We start from the raw sequence: 22,598 nt of genomic DNA, 5'->3' as shown, positions 1-22,598 counted from the left end.
ATGTGTATAAGAGACTTGTCTCTGGTCTGACACAATCTCTGGTTTTAGTTCCCAGTTCGCTATTTCATAAAGGCTTGGTTAGATTCCCTTCACGTCGTCTCAGGGGGGGGAGCCATTAGCAGAGCCAGGAGGGCGCAGGCCGTCTGCCGGGCCAGGCGGGGACCCTTCTCGCTGCGCCGGGCCGCCGGGGGCCGCCTGCAGAGCCGGTATAATTCTTATTTTCAACTCCACTAATATATGTTTTATAAAGTGGTCGCCTACAAATAAAGTTTTAAATACTAAATTGAAACAGTTGTCAAAAGTTTTGGAGTGAGAAAAGCATTTCATCTGAAAATAAAGACTATTTATTCCCTAATTCTTTTACACAAATGATGTATGATTAATGACTAATTTAATTGCCTCAATTCTGTCTCAAAATGTTTATTCATGGTTTTAATGAATACTTACTAGATATATGCTTCCTCTCTATTCTCACAAATCCAGTGCCTGAGAAGAGCACAAATATTTCATCATAATGTTCATGTTTTATTTTATAAAGTCCCAGCTTCCATCTATGTTCTATTATTTCTTTTGTATCAGGGAAACTCGTATCTTTTATATGTATAGGGACAATGAGTTGACACTGTTTACTGTAGTGTTAAAATTCTTGTTAGTATATATTTTTTGTTTATTGTTAATAATTTCTATTTCCATACAAAGCCAAGAGCTTTTCCTGGCATCCTCCATTTCACTTATAGTCTGGACTCCTTCTATTAATGAATCTTATCTCTTCTATCACCTAAATAACTATTTTTTATCTTTATGTCTTCTCAATTTTCATTGGCTAAATTAGGTTTTCATTTTAGATTAACAAAGCAAGTGTAGTTTTAATCCTACCATTCTTTCTCTCTTAAATAAAACTCACTTTCCACAATGCTTCCAGGATATTATTTATGAAATGAAATTTATAATTGGTATTTCAACCACTGTATTACCAAGAGGATAAATTCTGTAATCCACTGACTCCCATATACTTCCTGTCATGTCTTGTATTTACATTTTTATCCTTTAGTCTCATGCTCTGCTTACCCTTTTGATTCTTATCAAATTTAACAATAAGTAGATCTCCAAAAACATCCATTCTTTTTTCTTTCTGACACTGCAGTCACTTTTCCATAAAGAAGGAATCCAGCATTGCTCATCATTACCTTCCTAGGGAAATCTTTTCTAACCACCAAAACAATCTTAGTACATCCAAGTTGGAGTTCAGCATTCATTTCCTGTACATAGCTTTATTATAGCAGTTTTTTTTATAATTTAACTACTTTATTATAGTAGTTAAAAAACCGTATTGTAAGTATATGTTTGCTTACTTGGTGCGTTTAATAATAGATTAATATCTTCCTGAGGAGACATTACATTTTAGCAGAATAGGATGGGCAACTCAGCTGCTGGCACCTGGAAGAATGAATAATTAACTGAATAAGGCAAGAAATGGCTAAAGGTCTCTGGATACCACCTTGTGTAGGACATCTTATCTGACCATTACAGTCATGCTGATCAGTATTCTATTCCTGGAGTTTCATGGATGATATTCCCATACTACATAGGTCATTTCAAAGGATTAGTTTAGATTTTAAATACTCATAATCTCCAGCATTGAATTCTGTTATAAATTCTTCTACTCTCTATCCTTCAGTGTCTCAACTACCAACTACAAACCTATGCTGAAAATTGCACTAAGGTGCAAATTCATAATCTTGAAATTTTAAAATGTAGAGCCTTCGAAATATTGGATGACTTTTATTTTTAATAGGCATCTATTTCCTCTAAAGTCCTTGTAGTGGGAAGAAAAATTTTAATTATACTCAAATCTCAGAGAATTTAAGTATGTTCTACATCTTAATTTATTTATTCTTTTACATTACACAAATAAAAAACTTTCCAAAAGGAGTTGAAATAACTTTATCATGCATACTACTTTAAAGAAAAAGTCTTCTCTATAACTGACTAGAAATGCACACATTTGCTGTGCAACAGCATGAAAAAATGATAATATTTTTTAATTCTAAATGAAACTATTATACAAATTGATTTTATCATACAGAGGTACAACTATTGGGCATAAGGAAAATTACTTCAAAAAGAAAGTTGAAATTGCAAAACAAATATTGAAGAGCATGCCTCTTTAAATCCTGAAAAAAATACTGATAGAAGGTTAACAGTAAGATGGCTCCCTGTTGTGTTTAGATACTGGTGGTTTAATCTTTAGCTGTGCACAGCTTCCCATGTGAGGATTGGTCTCATCCTCAGTATTTTCTGTAGTTACATGTTTATTTGTTTGTAGTAGGAGATAAAAATCTTGATGATCTATTTTTATTAAAATTATATAGAATCTCATTTTTAGCATCAAATCTAGGTCACAAGTGATGTATATTTTCATTTGTTTATGTTCTTTTCAGCCCCAAGAAATATTAGATAAAGCAGAATAAAATTGGGTATATTTAATAATATAAGAAATGTTTGAGTGGATGTGTGGATTAAAGAAACAATATTTTAACTATGTATAAGAAAAGTATTTGGAGACATATTTGGTATGTTTAACATTAAAACTTGATGGTTATTTTAAATGTTTTTGGTAAATATTTTGGAATTGAGTCATCAGTTCTGATGAGGGATGGGTCAACAGGCTTAATGATATAGTTGGTTGTAGTGGAAACAGGAGAAAGGAATACATTTCCTTTTATTTGTGAACTAGTTACATGATGACTTTTTCAAAAATATTATATTTTAACAATGCATAGAATATTGTTATTTTCTGTAGAATTTGAGACAAAGATTGACAGGAGCTATGGCATTTATTTTTTATTAATATTATAATTATTGTAACATTTTTGTAACTATAATTCTAGATATTTATAACTTTATCCAATTTTAAATAATTAAACTTGCTTTTCCTCTCTCCAGTCAATCACACCTGTCCTGATGATCAATTTAAATGCCAGAATAATCGCTGTATCCCCAAGAGGTGGCTTTGTGATGGAGCTAATGATTGTGGGAGCAATGAGGATGAATCCAATCAAACTTGTGCAGGTAAATGTTTGCTTGAATATGTACATAAATTACTTTCAAAATTGGTCACCATAAAAATTCAGGTCAGAACTCTGAACTAATCTGGACATTCCTAGTGCTGACAATCTGATTATGGTAGTAGTAAGTGAATTCAGAGTTTGATGCCACAAAGGCTCGGATATAAATTATGTTTATTTAATACTTGGGCATTATTCTGCTTTCCAAAATAATTTGGCACTTCATCTATCCATATGGGTTGACTGTCAATACACTTCTTCTAGCAAACCTGTCCCAACTAAATCTTTCTTGGCAAAAACGGGAAGGTGATGTCTGTTAGCATGCTGTGATACAGGCCATCTCACAAGGACAATTTCTTTTTTTTTATATAACATTGAAAAAAACTTATAAATTTTATTGTGTCTACTATGGAATACCTTTGTGAATAACTTTGTGTTCATAGCACATTATTTATATGAGGTAGCATTTTTTTTTTCTTCATGAAGTCCCAAGACCACTAAGCCTATTTATATTTCCATATAATCTATTCCATTGTAATAAATCTTTGAATCCCTAGCCAGATTCTTGTTGAATGGAAAAATACAGCTGGTGGTACAGGTTACAACAGTGTGCCAGAAAGGTCATTATTAGTCAGATAATAGTTGAAAAATGATACTGGCTAGCAGCAGCCTTATGCTGCTATTTAAATGATGAAGTAAAACTAGTGTGTTAGATGACACATATTGATATGATTCCTAAAAAACTGATTTAAATTAAAAAATTGCACCTAGCAACATCAAAACATGGACCACCCCATCAACTCTTTGATTTTTTTGTCAAAACAACTCTCAATAAATAAAAATTATTATAAAATGCTTGTAAAAATTAATAGAGCAGCAGAGAAAAGACAGACATCAAGATCAATTCCTGTCTTGTCATTGCCACTGGTTTTCCTCTGGAAAAACTTGTAATTCATTGCACCTCATTTTCCTGTGCTTTCCTATCTGCTCTGCAAGAGTGTGAATTAACTAGAAATTGTTTCTAAAGAGCTTTTCATCATGTACAAAACAACAAGGGCAAGAGCAAAATAATCACCATTGCATAATTCTAACCTACATTGTATATTCAGCTTTTTGCATAATGACATATTTACACATGATCTATGGGCCAAGTAGTTTCTTATTCCTTGATGTAAAACTCTATTTGACATTTGGACTAAATGAATTTCTTAATAAAATTTTTCATGTGTGTCCTATAAGATTGCTTTACAAAAAGACTTTCTTAAATTTAAGAAAAAGACCTCTAGGGATCATTAGGTCCTAGGTCCCTACTTTCATGACTATTCATTTTATAAGTCTATATAGGAGAAAGAGCTTGTCTAAAAACTTATTCTTGGGTAAGAGTTTAGGGGAAATTCAATCTGTGTTCTGTGTGTTAGATCATTGTTATGCATTCCAAACCACATTATCCTGCAGATTAGCTATAATTTTAGGTATAGTTAGTTTGACTTTGCTCAGGTTGCTCTTAAAATATGAATATAATATATGATAAAACATCTTTCTAAGCTCTACAATTACTATTCTTTTAAGGTTAAGATTCAATTCAACATTATGTTTCATTACATCCTAAACAGGTCTGCTTTCATCATAAAATTGAAGACACTTGTGGCGCAATTTACAATATTGTGTCTTCTTTATTTGTAATACATTTATAAAGATTTTGCTTTTTTTCTACATGATTTTTAAAGAACTATTTGTGTTTAGTTAGCTATTTATAGTGGTAAAAGAGGAAATGCTCATGTACAAGCAAAAATGGAACGATCAATCCTAATTAGTAAGCTATCTTAGATGCTCAAGTTCTGTGGTTCACTAAGAAACAGAACACAACTTGCTTAAGTGCCTCTTCTGGGGATGCCACTGGAAGTCTGCACTCAGTACTAGATCTTCAGTATGTTTATGACACCTCTTATGATCACTGGATACCTGTGAACTTGAGTAAGAACAGAGAAAAAATAAATATTCCTTTTATCATTGAAAACTACAAAGCGTGTGGTTATGTTTCAAAGTAGTTTCCAGTTCATTTTACCAAAATAAATAGTTGATAAAACTCACCACACTAGAAAAGGTAGTTAATCCACATGCACATTTTCCATGGATCATCTCTCTTTTCCTAAATCAAAATGCATACATGGACATGTTTCCAAGATGGAAAAAAAATTAAAGTAGAGGATCATACTGTATTTGAATTGACTGTTCTATGTTCATTTACATCCCGGCGATTTTATATCTAAAAGAAAATCCTTTCCCACGTGATGCTAATTTCCTTTCTCATCATTCTAATAATGCAATAAGTATTTGTCAAGGTACTGGTGATAGAATAAGTAAAAATACATAATGCCATTCATTAAGAGGTTAAGAGTGAAAGACATGTCAATAGGACATTCTAATGCAGTAGTCAAAGTGCTAAATGGAACCACATTTCAACACATAGGAAGAATAGAGATGAGTCACTAGCTATCTGCAAAGACTTCCTGAAGGAGGCAGTGTCTGTACTGAACCTTTAAATGTAAGTGGACTGAGGATGTGGCTCAGTAGAAGTGTGTTTACCTAGCGTGAAAAGCCCTTGGTACTGCAAATGAATGAATGAATAAATAAATAGATAGATAGATAGATAGATAAAAACATATAAGATAAATTACTAAGCAATAGTCAAAGCCATTTAATTAGGAGAAATAAATAATTTGATAAAACTAATGGTAATTATGTTAGGAAAATGAACTAACATATCCTCTTGGTGGGTGTATAAATTAATTTTTCACATCAGAATGTAATTTGGCTAAATCCAATACATGTAAAGACTCTTATATCTTCAACTCTAAGTCTATTTCTAGGCTTACACTCTAATTAATACCTATTCACAAGGAGACACAAGTAAAATATGCATTGTCCTGGTAGTACTACTAGTAAAATACAAATATATATGAATAGAAGAATGGATAGATATATGTATTATATTTGCATAATATATTGCTAGTGAAATGAATGAGCTAGTATAAAATATCAATAGGAATGAATTTCAAACAGAAAGTTAAGAAAAGAGAGTTGAAGAATATAAACAATAATATTTATATGAAGCAAAAAACTGTAGACAATTGTATATAATGGTATAATACTTTTTTTTCTTAAATAAAACTGGAAAAAATTCTGTAGCAAATAGAGAAAATATATTGGCAATAGATACATGACTGTAAGCAGTGTTAATGATGTTATTTTCTATAAGTCTCTAGGTGAAAGAATTATTTCACTGGAACAAAAAATAGACCAATTTAGCAGCATGTATTATTCTGGGTAGAATGGAATGAATAATGAGAGAGAGGCTTGGAGAATGTACCCAGAAAAGGAAACAGTGCAAACACAGGGGACCAGAGAGTCAGGGTTTCTGTAGCTGTTGTCTCCTACCACAGAGTTCTGATTATACTATATAATATTTATTCTCACATCCTCCCCCTAATTTGACTAAATTAAAACTAGACAGGTATAATTACATTAGAATAAACCAGTGTGTTAAAAACCAGACATTTTTGCAAGATAAAGTGCAGAGTGTATTTTGATATAACTTGATGTACTTTTCCTTCAATTGGAGGTCTTGATCAAAATGCAACAAAGGTAAAGTTTATAAATAGCATGTTTTGCTATGTCCTCCCCCTGTATCATTTGTTGGGCACTGTGGGAACTCTCACTACTGTGTGACCACAGGAGAAGCATGATTATTGATCGTTAGAAATATCCACATTGTGACAGTGAATCTTTGATTCTAGTGCTGGATAAACAATTCTCTTGTTGGAGGTGTAAATTTTCTTTTCCTCAGAGCAGCACTTGCTATAAAATTAGAGTCCTCCAAGGCTACTCTTTTGATCTAACATCTAAACTAATTAGATCTGATGGAGATAAAAACTGAATAAGTGGAAGCTGTATATCCTTCCTACAAATCCATTGATTCAAAAGTGGTAATTCAGTCAATCTGGTTATATCATGTAGACAAGTACTTGGAGATTTGTAGAATGAACACTCTTCTCATCTGAAGCCAGTTAAATTTTCCTGATAGACCAAACAAATAGTTTCCTCCATGATTAGAATAGATAGTGAATTCGTATACTTTTTGGGCACAACATTTCTCCATAATAACACAATGATCTCTCTGGAATTATAGATCATAACAGTTCTTCCAGCTGTTATGATCTATATAACACTATCACAAGGACAGTTCATACACTGTATGGCAAAGGTTCTTGAATTTCTTTGCATTTTTGTCTCTAATCATCATAGCTCTCCAAATAAAAGGAAACAGTAAGAAAGCTTTGCTAGGGCCAAACTGGAATTATTGGGAGAGAATACACTGACATAAAAATATCAAATAAAAGAATATTGCATTAGACAAATTTAATTTTACTTGAAATATCCTCTCATTAAACTTCTCTTAAAACTCAAAACATAAAAAGTATTTACCATAGTCAAAGAAACAATGCAGAGGGATGTGAAGAAAAAGGTATCAGTTTCTCCCCATTTCTATTTCTACCCCTTCCTAAATTCATGCCAATACCTTGTGTGTATTTCTCTACATCTTTACTAAGTTTGCACAGATGCATAGATTTCCCTAAGTAGACATAATTACATAGAAATTACCTGAAGATATTATTATTTTTATTCCAAATGGGGGTTAATTTAGTAAAAATTCTGTTAAATTAGCTAAATGATCCAACATAGAAATTTTTACTTCTACCTGAAATTTTTATTTTGCAAACTCTGAAGTATACATTGTTTTTTTTTTCCTGGAAAACTTAAAAATTGTTGATTTAGAATAAATGATCAATTTGCAGAAATGGAAAAAACATCAGACATTGCATAAAATATTTTAGATTCAATGCTCTTATCCATGTAAAGCAAAATATGTGATAATGATCTTAATATTTCTGATTGTAGTCACTATAATTAGAAACAGTATATTCAATCCAGTATATCAAATCAACTAATAAAATTTTGAATGGTCTTTAAAATATTCAACAATAATTGATAAATATCTTTATATTGCATGTACACTTTTCTATGTATATGTCTTCTAATATCTTATTTCTACTGACCTCTGAAACTCTGATTTATGGATGCTTGGTTGACTTCTGTTTGAACTACTCCCTTCACCAAGCATCAGTACTCAAGTTCACAAGATGGTTTGATGTAACAGAGACACATCATTTTGGTTTTGCAAGCCCAGAAACAAGAGGAAGTGTTTACTTTATGACAGAACCTTCTCTACAATTTCATAAACCCAGAATCCAGTGTTCCTCATCCATTCATACTTCACCTAATCAAAATACTCACAGATCTCAGTATCTTCTTCCAAACATATTTCATTTTTTTCCCTAGTCTAATGAAAGGAAAGTGTGGACAGGTTACAGACACTCATGAAGACGGATTAATCGTTCAGAGGATGAAAGGAAAGAAAAAAGAAAATCAAACATTAAAAAAATGAAGTGTGTAACAACCAAAGGCCTGGGGAAAGAGGCAGAGAAGCTATCTAGGCTTTCATGCTTTCAAAAGTTGACCTGATTGTAATAGAAAAGGGCAATAAAATTCCCTGTAGAACATAACCTCTTTACTGAATAATTTTAAACCACTGCCTTTGGCTAACATAGAAAGCAAGGTTCCATATTTGTGTTCATTGAAACCCTTAAGGGAGCCCAAAGCAAAGTTCATTAGTATACTTTGATTAAAAGCCATACATTTATTTATACAACTGTGCAAAAAGTGAACTTTAGAAAAATGTCTTAAGGCTAAATGTATGTTTTCGAAATGCTTTCTGTATTCTCACACCACACAGTGGACCATTTTGAGATTAAGAAGTGACTACATTTAAAATGTTAGAGGAAAAGGAGAATTCTGACTCCTTGATTAGGAACTAGATATCCTGAGAAAGTCTCTCAAGGCTTCCTCTTACCTTACAGCAAAAGTAATCTTGGCTTTTGGCAAATACTGTACGAAGTTCTTTTTTGTTAATCAAAAACTGGATGAAATTTAATTCGATGATATATTCATAAGCATGTGCCAGGCAAAATTTTAAAAATAATGATTTCATAGCTTCATTTGTGGAATTGTGTGAGAAATATTGAATATCTTGTTACTTAACAGTCATTTTAATTAAAGACCAAACGTGTGAGCTTTAGAGAAGACAAGCAGGCTGGGATTGTGAAACATTAAATAAAAATTTACATTTTAAATAATTTTATCTTAATAGAGAAACATGTCTTTGTTGTAAAAGAAATGCTGCATACTCTTATTATATGCTTACTGGTTCAAAATTCCTCTAAATTTAGTCTTTGTGTATTAATTGATCATAACAGCCAGAACATGCCAGGCAGACCAATTTTCTTGTGGAAATGGACGATGTATTCTCAGAGCATGGCTATGTGACAGAGAAGATGACTGTGGTGACCAGACAGATGAAATGGCATCCTGTGGTAAGTTGTGAATGAAATATCCTCTTAGTAGAGATCTTGTCAGATAGAACATTCTATCACTGTAATCCCCTTAAAAGGCTATTTCTTTATAAATACAAGTCAACAAGGCAGAGATATGTTACTTTATTATAGCCCTTCAGATATGAATATGTACTTCAATGACAGCTTTAGAATATAACCATTCATGAAGCAGTAACAATATCCTCTGCTGAAACAAATGATCCAAACACTACAGCTTCTATTCAGAGGTAGTTATATAAGGCTAACAAGATATTCTTAAGTGTTTGCTATTAATCTTATGCCTATAATGATAAAACTTGTCAAAACAATGCAACGGGTAACACTGAAATAAATGAGGTAAATGTGTTTCTGGTTGGCACGTGTGTGTTATATTCTCAGAGCAAAAAACAATCTAGACTGAGATTCTAGAGTTGGTAAATCAATTTTTGCTTTTCCATAGTCATGTGATTCAGACAAAGATCATTATCGGTTTAAGATAACATGTTTGTTGATGGCAAAATTCCCAGTCACTTCCCACTGATTCTCTGATTCCTGAAAATAGTAAAAATTTATTATTGTATGAAGGTACAAATTTAATTATCCTCCCTTTGTACTTAAGTTTCCATATGTGTTATTATCATTTTCTCAATAACATATATTCAAACATATTAAGGAAATTAAAAAAAGATTTGTAAGATGTACTTTATTTTAGTCATGGCAATGGATTTTAAAAATTACTCTTAAAAACTTTATCCATAAATGAGAGGTATAGAACACACTTATTAAAATATAATGCAGTTTGGGATAGGGATATGGTTTCATCTTAGATAAAACCTGGATTTGATCACCAGCAAGGAAGAAAATAAATAATAATAATGGTAACTCAATTGAGTATACATTTTAATAATTAATCCTGTTATAGTACTATTCACAGTAGGAAATAAGATATTTTAAGCCCCTTTATTTAAATGTCATTATTTCGAAGATGTATTCTCTCTGTACATATTTAAAATTTTCTTAAATTCAACTACTAAGTCACTGTGAACATTTTGAATTAATTACCTCTGAAAAGTGAATAAAGTATAGATAAAATAGTGTTAAATGATATGGTAAGGAAAAAAAGTGGTGTAAAGAAAGCAATAGAAAAATCACAAATAAACACTTAAGTATACATTTGACATGTAAATTATCAAGCCTGGTCAATAAAGAGTTAAGAAGTATAATCTCCTTTCCAATATCCACATGAATGTTGTGGTCCCAAAGTTAGCTGGCTGGGTTAGGCTGCTGTATTTTTTTTTTCAGAAACTTGATTCCCTTCCTATTTTGAGCATATGCATCAAGGGTATACCAGAAAGATAATGAACAACCAACAACCTCTAAACCCTGTAAATATTAAATAAATACAGAGAAGTCTTAGAATCAGAGTCCCAATTCAGATGAGTAATGACATGAAAACAATATAAAGCAGAAAAATAAAGTATGAACTCATTAAGTGCTTCTAATTGGTCTTTGACCCTACTTCATTTTATTTTTTAAATTTCATTGTAGTAAGTCTAGGGAAAAGCATCTTTCTTAGTCTAATGATAATTTATTTGAATCAAAGAAGGGGGAAAATACCTTAAACTTTGAATATTCTAAGAAATTATACTAATGAACATTTACATTTCATGAAATAAGGGGAGGAAATGTTACCAGAGACATATTTTTTGTATTGAATCTTACAACAAGTCTAGGAGAAACTTTACTATATTTTAGAAATAAAATTATTGAAACTTAGGGACATTTAGAAAATTGCTTGAGATCAGACTGATTTTTTTATTGATTTTAAAAAAAATAAATGACAGCAGAATGCATTATAATTCTTATTACACATATACAGCACAATTTTTCATATCTCTGATTGTATATAAAGTATGTTGACACCAATTTGTGTCTCCATCCATGTACTTTGGATAATGATGTCTATCATATTCCATCATCCTTGCTAATCCCCCGTCCCCTCCCTTTCCCTCTCACCCCTCTGTCCTATCTAGATTTTATCTATTTCTTTTCTTTCTTCCCCTCCCTACCCCACTATAAGTCAGCCTCCTTATGTCAGAGAAAACATTTGGCATTTGTTTTTTGGGGGATTGGCTAACTTTACTTAGCATTATCTTCTCCAAACACTATCCATTTACCTGCAAATACCATGATTTTGTTCTCTTTTATTGTTGAGTAGAATTCTATTGTGTATAAATGCCACATTTTTTTTAATCCATCCATCCACTGAAGGGCATCTAGGTTGGCTCCACAGTTTAGCTATTGTGAATTGTGCTGCTATAAACATTAATGTGGCTGTGTCCCTATAGAAGCTATTTTTAAGTCTTTTAGGTATAGGCATGGAGTGGAATAGCTGGGTCAAATGGTGGTTCCATTCCCAGATTTCTGAGGAATTTCCATACTGCTTTCCAGGCTAGTCTATGAATCTAAGTATGCTTGAAATTAAAACCCAATCATTTCATGTTGATTTTGTTTTGACATCCACTGATTGGGTTAATGAGTGGGCATTCAATGCCAATGTATCTGCATGAATATCTTTTTTTAAGTGTATATACTCCTATAATGGACCTTATTCATTAATGTGTTGATAAATGTTTTAGTATTTCCTGGTGGGAGGAATTCTGAGGGTGTTTGCGTGTTTGGGACCATAAATACACCTATCATGGCCAATATCCAGTTGCCAACAAAACTCTAAATGTGAAATTGGGAAAAATATATGAATCTTTACTATATGAATGTAATAGACTAAAATAGCTTTACAAGCCATTAGTAAATTTATTCAGAAATTATGAATCTTGAGTATTTATTTTCTTTGTTTTAAACATTATTGCATTTTAAATTTATGACAATTAATTTTGTTTTGAATAATATCATATGCTTAAAAACTAACTCATATAATCCCTGAAAATTCACAAATCAGCTCTCACATGCTGGTAGAGATCGCCAACACACAATCACGAATAACTCATTGTGACAATTTAGCTGCTAAATATTTTGGTTCTGAATCATTGACACATTTTACAGAGTGTCAGTCAACCAACTGCAGGGGTTAGTCACAGTACCATTCCTCTTTTACAATGCAAGAAATGTCCAAATGTGTTCCCCTCTTTAATAACATACATTCACCTTTCACATTGTCATTTTAAATGAAAATTTACATAGAGACAGAAGCTGACAGAAAAATTCTAGTAGGCATAATGTCACTTTTAATGTTGTAGAAGAGAATAGATTTCTGTAATAGAAATTATCACTGCACTATATACAAAAATGATAAAGACTGCAGGCTTTATTTAATGTTACCATATCTGATTGCTAGTTTATAAATGAATACGGGTTCTACTAGTTCCCCATTAATATTAATCATTATTGTAACATTTGAACTGACATATTTTATTTCGCTATTGAAATAGGCCAGATTCCCTAACATTTATTCCTACCAGAAGATTCTGTAATCACTTTTTTTTTTCACAGTTCAGCTCTCTGAACAATCTTTGTTAAATTTCATAGGTAGCCATTTACATGGAGAATAATATTAAAATTTAGATTTAAAAACATGCAAAACCTATGATTAGAAATGTTCCTGATAGAAATGAAGATACAATTCAGGGTCAAATTTTCAGTGGAATCCTATTTATACCTATTTATAACCCTTTCTCATTTTATTTGCATTTACGTTTATAAGTTAATTGCACATTTTAGACTTAGATTATATGTGGGCAAACAGTTACATAATTAGGAAGGCCCTCTGAGGATTCAGCCTTGATCTTTAAGTGATCCTTTAACTTTTTCAGTAGTTGTTTCATGTGTAAAGGAGACATTGTAAGTACAATTGTGGAGCCTATGCTAAAAGATGACCTTGTGTCAACTATATGAATTGACAATCTCATTTCAGGAATAAGACTAGTATTGGTTTTCAACTTTAGCTCTCTATGAAAAGATGATGAGGAGAAATTTAAAATAACCTGCCCATACCTCATTCCAGGCTAATTAAATACAATTCTCTAGGAGCAAGTCCTAAGAATGAGTGTTTTTAATGCTTTCCAGTGGTATGAATGTGCACTCCAGTTCAAGAAACATTAAATAGTTATTCTAAAACTTGAGCATGCATCGGAGAGGGCCTCTAGAAGCCTTGCTAATAGAACAGATTGTTACACCCTTTCCCAGAGTCCTGATCCAGTGAATTCTCAGGCGGACCCTAAGAATTTACAATTCTAACAAACATCCAGTGGACACTGATGTTTATACTACTAGCTCAAAGATTGTACTTTAAGGACACTGTTATGCATATTTGGTTTTATCTTATATGTACTTAATGAAAATTATGTTCATATATACAAAAATAATTTAAGATGGAAGAAGCAATTGTTTACACAAATTTTCTTCCCATTTCCAAATTACAAAATTAAATATAAGGTTAATTTATGAGTAAACATAAGAATGTTTGAAAGACTCATTTTGTCCTTTAAAATATTTATAAGCAAAAACAATATTGGCATTTATTTGAAACTTTTGCATAACAATACATGGCTTATTCTAGCTTTCAAATATCTTAATATAGCTTATGTTTATTATGTTTTTATAAGTATGCTTTAATATAAATTGGTAATGTTCAATTTGTTCAAAGGTTTAAATGTCAGTAATTACCTAAAGTTTATTAACAGATATGAAGGATGATTCAGGAGAGTAGAAATAAAAATCCACTAGGGTTTTCAAATTTAACATTACATAGCCCACAATGGATGTTGGGCATTTTAGATCTTGAAAATAGAATTCTGTTTCTTGTACTTATAATCTTGCTTCTAAGTGTGCTTATAATCTTAATTCACACAACTGGGAAGCAAAGAATATAAGAAAGAAAATTTTCAAGTACCAGACATGAAGACAAGAGAGAAGGAAAAGAGAGAAAAGGAGAGGAGATGGTACACACTAGAAATTGTTTTCAAGTTAAATCAATGCAAATATCTAGGATATTTTCCCCAAATAACCACAAAAACAAAAATCCTAATGAACTATATGTTTTTTTTTAATTTTATTAAAAGAATTCTGTGTGTCATAAAATGTTTAATACAAGAATTAATCCAGTGTAATTTACATGAAATATGATGATTGCCTATCACTCTTTATTCAGCACTTCACTGTTCCTCAGTCTGTTCTTGGCAAACACAATGACTGGTCAGTTGGGGTTTCAATAACTTAGTCCAATCCATTTTTAAACATCAGCATTATATTCTCATGCAACACTTTCTCTCCTACTGCTGCTATACTTGAGGTTCAAGGAACTTGATATAGAAAAGAAAGCGTATCCTTATGTTTCACTTTCTGCCTTTCTTCATCTAGTGTCAGCTCTTTAGGCAGACAGGGGAGATGGAGGAAATGTATAAACCTGCATTTGCTTTTGAGTATCACTATCCTTTCACCCATGAGAAATGCAGTTTTCTTTAGAGGCTCTTTGTGAGACCTGTATGGAGGCCTAGATCCCACCCCTCTACAGAGTTGTGTAAATTTCCTCCTTCTCTGTTTTCTCTTCCTTCTCTTCCTTACCCCTTCCACTTTTCCTACTCTGATCCCTTCCTGCCTTCTTTCTCCTATTCGTTCTCCTCCATTTCTTCCTTTTCATTCTTCTCCATTCTTCCTTGCATATTGCTAGTTCCCTGCAGATTGCTCTACCTTCCCCCCACCCCCCATTCCTCTTTCTTCCTACCACTGGACCTATATAATGTAGCTTTAACTTGAAAGAATCCCCTTGCCTGCTAGGCTGCCTTTTTGTTTGTTTTACTACATGAGATTATTAAAAAAAAAAAAAAAAAAAGTTTTTTTTTTTTCTTTTTCTAGGTCTTCCTCCCTACCCTACCCCCAATGTTGTGATCAGGTTCTTCTCTCAACAACCCATTTTCTGGGACTGTTACTATTCTCTAGCTCTTTCTTTTTGAGATACGGGGTGAAAGAACAAGTCTGTTTCCTGAGAAAATTATGATCATTTCTCTTTACTCAGGCACTCACAAAATTCTGTGAATATTTTTTAGTAGACCTCTCCTTCGCTTGAGTCAATACATCTCTCCACACATTTTTTTTTTATTTTTTATTTTTTAGTTGTCAATGGACCTTTATTTTATTTATTTTTATGTGGTGCTGAGAATCCAACCCAGTGCCTCACACATGCTAGGCAAGCGCTCTGCCACCAAGCCACAACCCCAGCCCCGACTGTTTTTTTTTTGACTGTTCTCTGAAAAGCTGACTTGTTTGTACTCTACTCGTTTATAGAATGGTTCCAAATACTGACAGAATGTGGGCACACTTGTCATTTCCTTGTTCTTATTAGGTTAAGTGATTCTGCACCATGGCAAATGGAGCAATTCCATTCTTGCATGTGTTTGTTGTCTTCACTCACTCACTCTTCCTGTCCCCTTTTCCCTTTCCTTGCTGCCATCTACTCACCTATTAAAACAGCTTGTCAGATGCCTAATAATATGCACAAGTGTGCACATTTATTAAATGCATGAAAATTTACAAAAAATGATAAAAATGGTTCATTTTTGCTCCTCACATCACCACAAAGGAGACTAATATTCTGAAAGTTCTATGTCCAAAATTTATGAATGAGTCAGTAGACATGACAAGCTTTGGAACTTACTCCCATTCAGTCCTAGTTGTCTACTCTAAGAGAATTAGAAATTGACAAAGATGCTATCTAGATAGTTCAACCTCTTTTCTAATACAGGAGATTTATAAAAACTGGTCCTGCAGATTCTTGCTCCTTCACTGAATATTTTCAAGATCCAAGAACTGGATATTTCAGTTTATTTTACTCTTGTGCAGTAATCAATTGTTAGAACATTTTTGTGGAGCCAACACCTGTCTTCCTAAAATTTCTATGCAGTGATACTTGTTCTGTCCTCTGAAGGTTCGCACTGTAAATCAATTACTTTGTCCTCAGTATGACACTAAAGATAATAAAAAACACCATTGTGTGCACAAAACCTTTGTCTTTTAAAGACTAAATAAATCGTTGCCTTCAAATTTTCCTGACATTTCCACATTGACAGAGTCTTCCCCTACCAATTTCATTGCCATGAATTCACTTGGAATTTCAGTGATATTAAAATTTATGACCGAACATGGGAAGGTGATGTTCAATGTTTATAATTTTGGCTTTGCATGATTTAAAAGTTCTATTGTTCACTTGCACTACATCATGAATGTAGCTAACACCTGTGAACTGTGTACTCACGATGATTAAAGTGGTAAATGTTATGTTTTTGCCAGAATTTTGAAAAACTAACAAATTTATGGCCTAGAAATAAACAAAAAAAATAGTATGAAGTGTGTGATTTTCATATAATAGATACTAGCAGACTAATTAGCTTCACTAATTTAGTTTGTAGGCCTCTATTAAGGTAGACTGGACAGGTGCTTTATTGTGTAACTGATACATTGAGTTTTCAGTCAATTAAAATATATAAGCATTTTTTTTATAAACTAGATTAATCCTTCGGACACTTCCAATGTTTACATTTCCAAGGCTTTTAAATAGTTTTATTTTGATGTTCTTATGATTCTCCCTTATCCATATATTTCAGAATATGTACTGAGTGGCATTGGCTTTACTGCACACTGAAATTTATAGTCCTCCATTCCATTACAACACTTATGTGCAGATTTGTAGTTTTGAATCCATAGTCCACCATATTAATAGTATCTCCCTGGTTTGTGTAAACAAAGATTTGTTAAGCATAAATTTTAAGACTTAATAGTAGAAAGGAGTGAACCTTTATGTTGCCAATTAAAAAATAGTCTATGGAAAACTGATCTCCTAATTGGAATTCTGTAAATACAGTTCTGAACCAACTGCTACTCATCCACCTATAATATTTTCATTTATCATAAGAAAATTCCTCAAGTTGTTGCTAAAAATAGAGGAACATTGAGGGCATTTTCATGATATATTCTTACTAAAAAATTGCATCAACCAAAAAAAAAGTTAGTTTAGAATAAAATGTTTTTATTTTCTTCATGGTAGTTTTTTTTAATAATTATTGACAATGTGTTCTTTTAACAGTTTGTCTTAAAATTATTGTCCCAAAGATTTACATAAATTTTGTGTCTTTAGAGTCTCAAAATTTTTCTTCAGTATAAACATTGGGGCAATGTTATTGGCCTTTTTCTCCTATTTTTTAAATTTATCTCTCCTATTTCCCCTTAATTACAAAATCATGGTCAATATTCTGAAATCCAAATGTTATTTTTGCTTTATTTTGTTGTATTTTCCTCTTGTTCCATTTGTCTTTATTTGAAAACTTGTATTACTTTGATTAGAAAAGATATGCACCTCCTGCTAAGTTATCTTCTTATTATCCTTATAGGTATATGGTATTTGCTGTATCGTCTTTTGTTAGAGTTATCTCTTTTGTATACAGTTGACTAATAAGATCCAGTCTGAAGAAAATTGGGAGATTAAGCATATATATTGAAAGCCACAGTCAGAAATTATTTAAAAGAGCTTTTAGCTCTTTGGCCTAACTCAGCTTTTCCAATTCTTGCTTGAGGATCTGTATCATCTGAAATACTGTTGCTGATGAGATTCCCAGATTCCTTCCTCTTGTCCCTAAAAGATTCCCATTCAGGAGGTTTTGTATGGAGTCTGAGAATCTAGACTATGGAGGAAAGTATATCATCTGAAGATTAACTTAAAACAGTATCAGATAATTTATACTTGAATTTCAGCATTCCTTACAAATTAGAATTTGTTATGGCTACCACAAAAAACTATTGTCACAAACATGATGGCTTTAAACAATATACATTTTTTCATATTCTGGAATCTGGAAGTCCTGCTGTCAGCAGGGCTTCCTCCAAAGGCTATAGTGGGAAATATTTGGGTGGCTCTAGTGTATATTGGTGTAAGTAGTCTTTAAAATGTATCCAGATGATTGAATATATATACAGATTTGTGAAACACATTTCTGTTTTTTAATTTCTATGTTTAAAGATTTTTTTGTAGTTGTATATGGACAGCATGTATTTATTTTATTTCTTTATTTTTATATGGTGCTGAGGATTGAATCCAGTGCCTCACATGTGTTAGGCAAGCGCTCTGCCACTGAGCTACAGCCCCAGTCCTGGGAAACACATTTCTACTGGCTATTATTTAGTCCTTTTCTTCTAACTTCTTACACTATCTCTCTGCTACATCCCTCCCATTCTCACTTACTCTGCCTTTGCTGTCTTACCTGAAGCTCTGCACTACCAGAAACAAGCTGATGCCTCATCAGACACTAGGTCACAGAAATTCTAGCTCCAGAAGTAAATCCCTTTAAATTTCTATCAAGGCTAAGAATGGATTCTTTACAGACTTCAGCTACTTGATTTTCTCATTGGCAAAAAACATGTGTATGTTCATGCATACGCATATACATACATGTTGATTAATCAGAGTCAAATGAGAAAAAGTAGGTACAAAAATCTAGATAGTGGGTGGCACATAATGGTTCTTCAATAAAATGTTAGATATCAATTTGTCTTTTGTCTTCCAAATACTTTTTATTCTCAAATGGGAAAAATACATTATTATATGAAGCTGGAATTGGAGTTGGCCCATCTGAAAAAAAATTCAGAAAATATCATTTCTCAAATACTTCCTTTTTAAAATATTGACACTAACATACCAAACATGGAGGTAGGGACAAGGAATAAAAACCATATTATTTTTGCTGATAAGTCAATATGTATAAGCAGTTTGGTTAAAATTACTCTTATTGATAATGTGCTAATTTTTAAAGTAGCAAAAAAGTGAAAAGAAGCATCTCAATCTTACCACTATTTCAGGAGATGAAAGTGTCTGTTCTATGTGCCTACGCACTGCTACAACTATGAATAAGAATAAGAAAACTATGATAAAATACCATGTAACAAATCATTTTTAATTTTTGTAATTATAAAAGTTTTAATCTTCAAAAAAGTTGTTTTGTTCCTTCTCTCATGGAAGATTTAGTATTATGTACAATATAAAAGTACTGAAATTTTCTGAAATACAGACTTAAAGATATGTGACAATTAATTTACTTGAGATACTTCATATGTATTTTGTACTTTTATGGAAACTAAATTAATCATTAATCATTCTTGATTTTATCTGCCACATTTTATTGAACATTTTTAATTTACTAAGTTTCTTACTTTAATCATTTCTTGGAATGCTAAAATCTAAATGCATTCTTTAATTATTAACTTCAGGATTGAATTGAATGGTGGTTTATTTTAATACTAATTGTTTTAATTGCCAGGGAGAATTACCTGTTAGATATGAATTCATTCTTTGGATGTGAAAATCTTTCTGCTGCCCTAAAATCTGCAGAAAAACAGAAAATGTAACTTGTGTCTTCCCTATATTTTTGACTCTAATTTAACTCATTTCTTCTCATCAATATTTCTTTAAGTTCAACTTTTCCCTTAAAAAAGATCACCACCAACATAATATACTTTGATCCTATAATTTTCATTGATATCACATTTATAATATATCTCATTTAAATTTCTTGGAAATTTTATGTAAAACGACATATATTCATATTTTACTCCATCTTTTATAGACTCGAATTTTGGTTTTACCCCAAACCACTCTACCAAAACTGACTGCCAATCTCAGCAAGGACTTTTCTTTAAACCAATAGAGCACCTTTGGTTTCTCACCATTTGAGCAGCCCTCAGCATGGGTGACCTAGAAACCCTTTTTCCCCTTGCCTTCTTCAATGGCAGGATATTTCCCAGTCCCCCTCTGAATTTTTTCTTACCCCATTGTCTCTACCTAAACCTCAGACATTCTTGCACTATCTTTTTTTTTCTTTGACAAAGCAAATAAATTAATTTCTAAAAATTTCTCTTTCATATTTTTGGGGAAGGGTAGGGTGGGTAGATTTTTTTCACTAAAGAATTAATATTGTAAAATATCTGCAGGGCAGTTCATGTTTTATAAATGTTTTCTTTCATCTCCATGTTTCATTACAATGTTTCTACATGTGAATTAATTTTTACTTATCTGAGGATAGAGTGTACTTCCTGAATTTCAAGCCATGTCTCTCACAAATTCTGGGAAATTCCAAGATATTATCTATGAATATTACTATCCCCATTTTATGTCATCCATGCTTTTAGAACTGTTAATTTAATGTCAGAACATTTTATTGTAACCTTTATGCATGATTCTTGATCTTTTTTACATTACTTTTGTGGGATTTTTTTGTTTTTGTTTTTGTTTTTTGGTGATACTGGCACTTGACCCCAGGGCTGGGAGCATCTCGCTAAGTTGCTCAGGCTGGTTGGGAAATTGCCTCAGCCTACTCAGCAGCTGGCATTATAGGTATGTGCCACTGTACTGAGTTTCTAGATAAAGTTATGAATATTTTGAATATAGTTTCAAAAATGCTACAATCATTACTTTTAGTCTCTAAGTTGTGGCCAGGGAAATGTCATCAGATCTTCCAGTTTGGCAATTGTCTGTTGAAGTATATCAACTTTTAATTTAACTTGTCCATTCAGTCCTTAATTCTGAGACTCTAGTTTTCATTTTTCTATTTCCTATTTTGTTCATTTTTGTTTCGATTTTCCCCCTCAAGTTGTATTTTTATATGGTTTTAATATTCATTTTTGCCTTTGAAACATATTTTGGCTTATCCATTTTATACTACTTACCAGATTTCAATCTACAGTCTTTAGATATAATTTTTAAATATATAAAAGATCTCATGAGACTAATCCTCTCATTTGTATATCTGCTGAACATTACACACCAGCTTTTTTTTTCACATTTTAAATTCTATTTTTTTGTTTCTTTCTTTTTGCAATCCTGAATTTTTAATGTATCTATAATTTTAAACTTTGAATTTTTACCCCCTCTGGAAATCTTGAGGCCTTCTTCTAGTTATGTCTTCCATGAACTGCTCCTCTGAAATACTACAAACCCTGGATTAAATTTTACCTTAATTTTTCAAATTGGGATTACCTATATCATGGAGAGTAGAGCTTGTGACACAGATTCATGATTATAATATTCAGGCCAGACCTTTTTTTATATTTTTTCCCTATTCACAGTGCAGGTAAGACATTGTCCTAGAAGGACATGTTATTTAGACCACCTCTGCACTCAGAGTTTAGACATGGAGCGTCCTGGGTTTATGTTGAGCTGCTTGTCTTATGGAGAACTCAAGATTTGTCTCTTGTATCATGTTGATGTTGAAAGCCAAGCATCTACATTACATCCAGCTTTCATTACTGCCTTTAGAGGCAAAATTACACACACACACACACACACACATTCAAAGTGGTTATTATACTTCATTTACTCTTTTAGCTTTCAGCCCCCTTTTCTGTACTCTGAAAATTTATATTATTTTCTTACATATTCACATACATATTAAAATGTTTGGTTGCTATTTTATCTCTATTTCTCATTTGTCTAACATATTGCCAGAACTACTCAATATTTTTTGCTAGCATTTTTGTTAATCTCATTCTGTACATACCAGGTGGTGTTCTCTTTGACTAAGGCTTTTTCATCTAAATAGCAATTGTTTCCACATCTCCCAAGCCTATTGTACTACTTCTGTCACAGCCTATTGCAGCCATTATGACATATTTTCAATTTCTCCAACATTTTATATTCTCTCATTGCTGGGCCTCCACAGATTCCAGTCCTTCCTTCTGGAACATTCTAAAAGCCTTCTCTCTTGTTGATCTGATTTAACCCAAACACATCATTCACATCAGTTTTCATATTGCTTCCTTTAGGGAGCATTGTCTAACCACCTAAAATTAGTTTTGATGCTTCTGTGTTTTTCAGTAATACATTATTACAGATCCTCCTTGATTTATGACAGTTACATGCCAAAAAATCCATCCTAAGTTGAAAATATGTCAAAAATGCATATCATACCCTTAACCATCATAGTTTAATATGGCCTACCTTAAGTGTGCTCAGAACACTTACTTAGGCTAGAATTGGGCAAAA

General features: G+C 32.2%; 1 protein-coding gene across 1 annotated transcript in view; it reads left to right on the top strand.

Moving 5' to 3' along the window:
• The window catches only part of Lrp1b (LDL receptor related protein 1B), a 1,807,788-nt gene that overhangs the window by 1,067,852 nt on the left and 717,338 nt on the right, over positions 1-22,598 (top strand). The window contains exons 17-18 of the mRNA XM_015479144.2: positions 2,947-3,072; positions 9,443-9,559. Coding sequence (XP_015334630.1) covers positions 2,947-3,072; positions 9,443-9,559 — 243 coding nt within the window. The remainder of the gene's footprint in view (positions 1-2,946; positions 3,073-9,442; positions 9,560-22,598) is intronic.

This window comes from Marmota marmota, unplaced genomic scaffold (genome assembly GCF_001458135.2).
Source record: "Marmota marmota marmota unplaced genomic scaffold, marMar, whole genome shotgun sequence".
NCBI lineage: Eukaryota > Metazoa > Chordata > Mammalia > Rodentia > Sciuridae > Marmota > Marmota marmota.
Note: the sequence above shows the minus strand (reverse complement) of the source record. Positions and strands in the feature narration are given on the sequence as shown.